The 9221-nt window shown below is 35.8% G+C and overlaps 1 protein-coding gene across 1 annotated transcript in view; it reads left to right on the top strand.

Moving 5' to 3' along the window:
- Nucleotides 1-752: 752 nt before the first annotated feature.
- LOC140231816 (N-acylneuraminate cytidylyltransferase A-like) overlaps nucleotides 753-9221 on the top strand; it is a 40672-nt gene continuing 32203 nt past the window's right edge. Inside the window, exons 1-3 of the mRNA XM_072311969.1 lie at nucleotides 753-969; nucleotides 4994-5146; nucleotides 7560-7709. Coding sequence (XP_072168070.1) covers nucleotides 753-969; nucleotides 4994-5146; nucleotides 7560-7709 — 520 coding nt within the window. The remainder of the gene's footprint in view (nucleotides 970-4993; nucleotides 5147-7559; nucleotides 7710-9221) is intronic.

Genomic DNA, 9221 nt, shown 5'->3' with positions numbered 1-9221 from the left:
CAAAACCGAGAAACCCATGAGAGTATAGGGAGGCGGATGACTTTCCGCAAGCGCCATTCGGTTGCGCAGTCCGTAGATCTTGGTGCATAAGCTTCGAGAAAGTACGTTAAAAAGGAAAGCAAAGACATAACAAAAAAAAAAAAAAAAGAGAGGGGGAGAAGGAAGAGAAAAAATCCAAACAACAACAACAACAACAAAAAAGAAAACAACCAAACAGAAATCAGCCGGAACCGCACTTAAAAAAATAAAAAGGAAAAGAATGCCCATTTGGTGAATGTCGCAGTCGTGTTTTTGACGATGTTTTCATTACATGCACTGTGTACGACAGCCCGTGATAAGCTTGCCGAAAGTACACGGGCCGCTAAATGTGTTGAAAACATAATCGATTGATTATATACTGCAACACATATAATTTCATGCAGCAGCCTGCCGAATTTTATAAGTAACGAAGAACGAATTGTCGTGACGGTGGTGATAGGCAAAGAGTTTCGGAAAAATTTGAGAAGCCCAGTATACTCAGAGTGAGCCGCCTGCAAAAAAAAAAAAAAAAAAGGAAAAAAAAAAATCCGATTCGGAACGCGGTGCATGCAAGGAGGGTTTACTGAGATATGATATTGTTCACAAAACGGAGTCTATAGTGTTTGGTCTGAGGTTTTTTTCAATTCGCGTTTGCTCGCTGAAGAACTCTCATTCTAACGAAGATTTGGGGATTCATAGAGACTACAGAAACTTTCTGTTTAAAAACTTCAAACATGTCTCAACCTGTGGTGCCAACTTTCTCTCTCAGCACTGCCGCATCTCCGGCGAGAGGCGTCACTGGCAACAACTCGACGGCCGCTCGTTCGGGCCATTTTGCAGCCCTGATATTGGCAAGAGGAGGCAGTAAGGGGATTAAGCTGAAGAACTTCCGGTCCATTGCGGGTCAGCCGCTCGTGACATGGGCCCTTAGGGCCGCTATCGACTCTGAAGGTACTCCTCAATTCTTCTATCATGTTAATCATTAACTCCGTCAAGTACATGTCTACAGACAGCTATTAAAATTGATAAAAAACTACATATACCATGTACATACCAAGCATATCATTAGTCATCCATCAGTATTTTTTTTTTTTTTACGAACACATTACAGTTCTTAGTCTATATATTATATTTTGCAAAGATGTTGTTATTCGTTGTTGCTAATCCTTCCCATTATACAGGATCGGAGAGACAATGTCTTAGCAAATTTAATGCATTTTTCTGGTATAATGTCGGCTATATCGAAATAGATAGAATATATAATTATCATGACACGGGTAACGTCGCAATATCAATTGTGACGCATGGGAAAGTACTGCCGAAGCGGTGCAATGTATATAATATCAGTGGAAAACGTTAGGAAAAGAAATGAATGAAAGATAATATTGACATACGATATGAGGAATCAAATAATTTTGTGGGTAGGAAAAAACTGCATATACCCTTCTACAGGGAACTAGCATAGCTGTTTAGTCATGAGAAAGATTTGCGTTCTTGTGTCCTTCAGCTTTCAGCTCGGTCAAGAATTATCTGAGCTATGTGGAATGAAGCATCACATCAATCGCTGTAAATCATATTTTACACCGACAAGAAAGGGAAAAGGAAGAAAAAGCCTTTGAATTGTTTTTTGGATCATTTATTATGTTTCGTTATTCATAGTTTCGTTAATCCAAAAATGAAATAAGTTCGTAATACCGAAAATGATATTAAATATTTTGTATTGGGATATCATGCGATGGAAAATTGATGAAAATTACTCGCGCATACACACACATACACACACTCCTACTCACACTCACACTCACAAATATGATAGCCTAAAATATACATGTATATGTTTAAAATCGTGAAACAGTAAAATTTCCGAATGTCTTGTGTTGCCCCAGTTTTAGAATATTGTGTACAAGTTTTTAATGGTGGACTTATTTTAAAACAAGTACTGCAGTAAGTTTAGAGAGAATACAAAACATAGAATGTGAAATTATTCTCGGTAGAAATTATGTGGATTACAAAAATACTAATATTCAATGTGAATTAGGACAGTTTAGAAATTAGACAGAAAAAATGTATTGAGTTTGCACAATCTTTATCAAATCACTCACAAAAACAAACAAACAAACAAACAAACAAACAAACAAACAAATAAACAAACAAACATAAATTCTTTAAGGCATGTGCAAAAAATTCATGCATTAAATGCAAAAAACAGGCCGTTTTAGAAATATGCAATTCCGTATTGTATTAATCTACTCTCTTTTTTAGCGATTTGTATGTTTTTCTAAATTATGCAGATTTTTACTATTATTGTTCTTGTCTCTGTTAAGTTCAAATTCAGTTCATTTTGAATTTCCTAATGTTGATATATATATATATATATATATATATATATATATATATTCAATGTCATTTTATATAATGTGCGTGTCTGTACATTATAAACATAAATATTTCTGCTTATCATGTATTCTTCTTCTTATATGAAATAACCATTACTTGAACTTGAACTTGGACGGAGAGAACGCAGTAAAGGATTTTTTTTCCTCTTTCACCCTGCTGAAAGGTCCATTTTTCTATTATATCGTCCTTTGCCTTTTCGCAAAATTCTGGGAAGAAGAAGAGAGTTAATTGAGGGGAAAGAACATTGTAATTGGCTAGGATATTTTAACAGCTCCTTCTTTCATTTTTTCGGACAAAGATAGAGTGTGATGGCAACAAAGTGCAATCATACTTCACATCGCAAAAATGACCACTTTTGATCGATTCAACATTCAAATTCGACAGAATTGAACATATCAGTTTTATTGCCCTCATTGTCAAAAAATATCATTTGCGAGGGATGAAAGGCAGGAAGGGAATCTTTGACTCATGTCTCTATTCTCAGTGCGTGTGTTCAAGTGATTTGAACCCAGAACAACGTGCGCGATTTCGAAGTTAAAAAGACTGACACTCAAACGCACAATGAACTAAGAATTTGTGAGCATTATATTATGCAATATACGTGAAAAAATGTTTACATTTACTTTCTAAGAAGCCAGGAAAAGCCATATATGAAATTATGCATCCAATCCGCCTATAGCTATCGCTCAAAATGTGGTCGTTATAAGTACAGTAACCGCTGTAATAGATAATTTCCCCGTTTCATGAATTGCTGTTTATGCAACACGATGCTACACACTCCTACTGAGTTAAAGGGGCATTCAAGACGATTTTTCATATTTTAAAAAAAAAAATTATGTTCTATATTCCACATTTCACATTCAGATTTCATGTTCCATTTGATTTCGAAGTTAAAAATGTTTAACACAACAGTCAATTTTAGACATAATTTCACAAAAATGTATGACATGACATATTGTAACATAATGATGTGTAATATGAGGAACCTACTAAAAAGCAATGTTTGTAGGATGTAGGTTCCAAAGTAATAATATAAGCGTTTAGTACAACATGCTGATTACGAAAGATGACAAAACACATGAGAAATTCAGTATGTCGAGATTATGATAAAATCAGAGGAATGTACAAAATAGTTTATATATTCATGATAAAACTCAGGGATCCATTGCTACATAAAGTTGTAATATTGGTCAAGCAAAATGTAGTGAAAATACAGTATATAGTCCAAATGTAGTCACCCGAGCGAGGCATCATTGCGAATAAGCACAGCTATATCAAATGATCATGGCAAATAACTAGGCATAGGATTTAAAAAAAATGGATTTTAGATTTTGCTTAAAAGAACTTAGAGGGCTTGATTGCAACCGAAGAGAATCTAACTCATTCCAGAAAGAAGGGCCGGTAGAAGTAATTGTCTTAAGGGCTAAAACTATACGAACGAAAAGTGATATGATCCACTGTGTCTTGTAGGGTAATTATGGATTTCACTGTTTTTAACAAACATTAAAGAAAATAAACTAGGAAGATCACGAATGCTCAGCTTATACATAAAAATTCCAACGTGATACAAATACAAATCAGAAACTTTTAGCAATTTACTATAGAAACAAACAATTCATTTGTACGACCCCCCAAAATGTGCACGGTTTATAATCCGCAAGGCCCTTTTCTGAATAAAAAATAACGAATCAATTTTAGTCTTTGAGCAATTCCCCCAGGCCAATATTCCGTAATTTAAGTAAGGTAATAATAGAGTTGAATAGAGGGAATGCAATATTGCCTTGGGGAAGAGGTATTTCAATTTGTGAACAACTCCAACATTTTTACACAACAACTTACATAAATAATCAACATGAACCTTCGAAGAAAGATTGCTATCAATATAAATACCTACAATTTTTCTTGATCTATTTGACTTTAATAACTGCAATCCATTCACTAATACTGAACCTGGACACGCTGGAAGAAACTTTATTGTATTACTGAAAACCATATATTTAGTCTTATCTATGTTGAGCGATAATTTATTCGCCTGAATCCACACCATGTTGTACATCGAATGCTCCATGAACTGATGAATAGATTTGTGGAATTTATTGTGGTCTTTTAGCAGAGAAACGTATACTCTGAAAAATCTTTAACAAAATATATAACACTGAACAGTGTTGATGACACAGGAGCCTCACGTATTTCAGAAATACTTAGTGTTAACTGTCGACAAGCTTTAGCGGCTTTATGCTTGATGCATCAACAAAGGTATACTTAATTTATCCCTGGGTGATAGTCCAGAAGCAGAAGAATAGGGAAAAAATCAAGAAACCAAGGAGGGAGTGAATAATTTATTGGAAATACACTGGCCATGGGACTATGTACTCTGTGCATTATTTGACGTTTTGGACGTGAATTCGCCTTTTAATAGTGAACACCTCACTTTGTGATATTCCGATCATGCAGATCAAAATAGTTGCTTTTATGTGTATCTGTGTGTGTGTGTGTGTGTGTGTGTGTGTGTGTGTGCTTATGTGTGTGTTTGTACATATGTGAGTTAATGTACCTGGCCACTTGAATACTTTTGCAGTTTTCGATAGCGTATGGGTGTCTACGGATCATGCAGACATCGCTCGGGTTTCGGAAGAATGCGGTGCGAGCGTGTTCCACCGCGGGTCGTGGTCTGCGCGCGATCACGCCTCGTCCTCCGAGGCTATCAAGGAGTTTTTCGACGCTCATCCAGGTATGCCTAGTGTCGAAAAAGAGAACGAAGAAAGAAAGAACAAACTAAACATGGCGGTTGGCTTACTTAGGGAAGTTCCTCTCATATGCTATTCCCACCCTTTCTGTAAAAAAAGGTTATTAAATAAAAAAAATAACAACAATTTTAACGGGTGGATGTAAGTCTCGCTTGACTTCGTTATTTTTGTTTCTTGTTTGTTTTTTCTTGCTTTGTTTTCTTTTCATTTTTTTTTTTTTATTACTTACAGCCTCATACGTAGGAACCTACTAGTAATTATTTGTTGAAACATATGCCCACAGACCAAGAAATTGAATAGTGATGTTCTTCAATTTATCTGTGAGGTCCATCTTGGGATATGCATTACCGAAGTAATTTCACCATCGCAGAACCAATACATCAATAATCGTGAATATGTTGCATTTTCAGATATCTAAGCATTACACTTGTCTTGTGATATCTAGTACAGCTGTACCTTTATTCTGTAATGAATAATGTGTCACTTAATTTGTTTATTTATGTTCATACATATGCATACATGTATATATTGTATATGCATATATATCTGAATTTATTTATCCTTTGATTTGTAGAGAGGAAAAGGAAATTAGAATAGTTGAGCTGGTTAAAATATTTAGATATAAAACAAAGTAGCTTAACACTAAATATTCCAAATGAAAACTTTCATTCTGATTTATATACAATTACGCTATAAAATTAATAGCTAAAGGAGGACCAATGAATTCGTGTTCCTGTTCTGTAAGGGTAGGAAATTAACGTTACCTTGGTGACCACGTATTAATATGCGCAAGATACAAACCACATGGTATACCAAAGTGGAGAAACAGAATTAACAGCGACAGTTTATTACTGTACAATGACAACAATATACGCATTTGTTTTGTCCTTAAAGCACAACACAATCAATATACAAAGTCAAAGTACAAGACATATTTTGACCTTCTTTATGCCACTGAGATTTCAGAGCAGAGTGACTATCACATCGGCAGAATGACAAAATGACCAAGATATTTGCCAAGATTTCAATACCAGAGGTACTATCAGACAGCCATATATCGCCCCTAAAGAGGGATGGCAAGGGAGACCAACGTAATGTGTCTATACCCGAAGAGGGTGAAAGAGAGAACTCCTTTTCCAAAGCACATGGTCTCTTTTATAATACATGTATACTATAGAAGGAGGGGCTTAATTTACAATATTCAAACAGAGGGATATAACTTATAACAAAATAAAGGTGTAGGTTAATAGTGACCACTGTCAGTCCATGGGTCACTGACACCAGGACTCACATATTACATGATGAGGATGATAGGGGAGAACTTAGCACCAGTAGACTATGGGGAGACAGGTTATCCAGAAATGTTTATGGGAGAGGTTAGGCTCCTACACTGTAAAAACATGGGTGTTAGATTTAACACCACGGGTGTTAAATCTAACACCGATCAAACTTCAATAAAGGACCACACCTACAGGTGTTAAAAATGCACTGTGATGGTGTTGAAAAGTGTTCACCTGACACTTCGTGGTGTTAATTTGACACTGTACCAGGTGTTATTTTGACACTGTACTGGTGTTAATTAAAAAATGACACCACATGGTGTTGATTTGATACTTGTTGGTGTTAATATCAATGGTTTAACACCCGTCCAGCTTCAATAAGGGACCACACCAGCTGGTGTTACTTTGGTGTAAAATTATTTTCACATTTTTTCAAAAATCTAGTATTTTAATGTAAAATTCTTGATCGTCTTGTTTTAATTAAAAATCAACAAGAAGTGCAGTTACTAAGAAACTCTTCAAAAAACAGTTTAAAATTTAGAAATGACACCCGGGGTGTTAATTTAACACCATAAATGAGCACCGAAAATTTAACACCAGCTCGGTGTTCACTATTTAACACCGGACTTTTTGCAGTGTAGGGAGGTAGGGTGTGTAGACTGACCACAGGATGTGGTGACCAGTCGGGTAGGACAAAATTCGCAGAATAACAAGCAGGAGTTTTCCCTCAAGTCCGTAGTATTTGAAGTTTGGGTTTGTAGCAACAACACTCTTCAGTTTGATATATTACACTATCTTACGTCGTCTTTCTTTCATGAAGATCAAAATATTTGTATATTTTGTGTATGTAAGTGTGTGCATAATATTATGCACTATATGTGTATGTGCATGTTTATCCATTTATCGTTTGCGCATTAACCAGACGTTCATTTCACGTACATTTATTTCTTAATCCATTATGATATCTTAATATTTGTATACCTTTCCTCCTGCTTTCGCAAACTTCAGCTTGTAACTATTCTTACACCTTGATAGTTTTGTATCATTTGGATACGAAGGAAACGGAAATGAAGATATTACTTTTTGGTCCATTCTGAAATTCCTCGATCTTTCGTAGAAGTGGAAATGGTTGCTCACATCCAGTGCACCTCACCCTCCCTCCATCCTTGGCACTTTAAAGAACCGGTTGCTATGATACGGAGAGGGCAATACGATTCCGTCTTCTCCGTCACCAGGCTTCGAATGTTGAGATGGAAAGAGGTTCCGGATCATCTCAAGTACAGGAAAAGAGATGGTGAGAGAGATTTCTGAAGTACAGGAAGAAATCAAGGAGTGGTGTGAAGAATGCTTTGGAGGAAGGACCAGCAAGTGATATTCAATAGCAAAACACCAAAACCAAACCAAGCCAAATATAAACTAAACCAAAGCATACCAAAGAATACCTAACCAAAGCAAACCAAAGCAAGTCAAACCTAAGCATGCCAAAGTAAACCAAAGCAAACCAATTCAAAGCATGCCAAAGTAAACCAAAGCAAACCAATTCAAAGCATGCCAAAGTAAACCAAAGCAACCCAAATCAAAGCATGCCAATGCAAACCAAATCAAACCAAAACAGATCAAAGCAAATCAAACTAAACCAAACTAAGCCAGTCAAACCAAACTAAGCCAGTCAAAGCAAAATAAAAATAAAACAATCTACATGTGTGTAGCATTCTATTCTCTTACATTCAATGGTAAGAGATTCCAGTCTTTGGGAGAAATGAGCATTTGCATCAATCCTTCTTAGGTATTATACAGATTGAAGCAAGGAAATCAAAGATGACTTCTAAGTTTGGATCCCTTCCAAAGACGCTTTCAATTGACACTGGTCAGAGTCTGTAACTCTTTACCTGATATTAAGGAATTTGCTGTTAAAAGGCACAAATCAGTATCCTGTTTGATATACGCAATGCCTTTACATTCTCGAGGAAAAGAAGAAAGCTGTTTAATTACGGGTCTAAACACAAGTCTATACGCTGCTTTTAACCTTGTCGCTTGGCTACGAAAGGCGAGGAAGTATACTTAAAAAAATATATATATTTTACGTGATTGCTTGTTCCGGAAATCGAATGGTACACTTAAACAGACATGAATACTTGAGTAGTTTTTATGATGGTGGCATTGTGATATTTTTACAGCGATTATGAGACTGATACAGAAGGATTTTTTCTTACTGCTGTTTATCTTTAGGTTGGTTGTTTTAGTTGAAGTTATTATTGCGACTATGGATGGGGAAAATAATAATGGAACAGAAGTGGTACCACAAACATTTAACGAAGATCCTGCTGTTGCTCGTATCATGCCAAGTATCGATATGATTTCAACGCAGTGGATTTTTCTCACGCTGTGAGGATATGTGCAGTTTTGATTCAGAAAAAAACACACAAGCAAACAAGGAAACATAATGTAATACAAACCTTGAAAGTCTAAAAAAAAGTTCGCAGTGTTAGTCTCTAAACCTGGGTATTTACCTTAAGAGCGAGAAAATTTTCAGTGATGATAACTTTCAAGGCTTAATGAGATATGTTCTCGTTGTCTTGCCATATATTTTGAACGCCATGATTGCATTTTTTTTCTTTGGAGGGGATGGAAGTAATGGAGGTTCTGGTTTCTGTCTGGTTTGATTTTTTGTTCTATTTCTTCCTATTTCACACAAAGAAAATTATGCATAGTATGATATTTGAATAACATAGCATTACAGAATAGTGGGGGGGGGGGGAGGGGGGTTAATTATTCTGAA

This window comes from Diadema setosum, chromosome 8 (genome assembly GCF_964275005.1).
Source record: "Diadema setosum chromosome 8, eeDiaSeto1, whole genome shotgun sequence".
NCBI classification, from domain to species: Eukaryota; Metazoa; Echinodermata; class Echinoidea; order Diadematoida; family Diadematidae; genus Diadema; species Diadema setosum.
The sequence above is the reverse complement of the archived record's forward strand: the minus strand, read 5'-3'. Positions and strand labels throughout refer to the sequence as shown.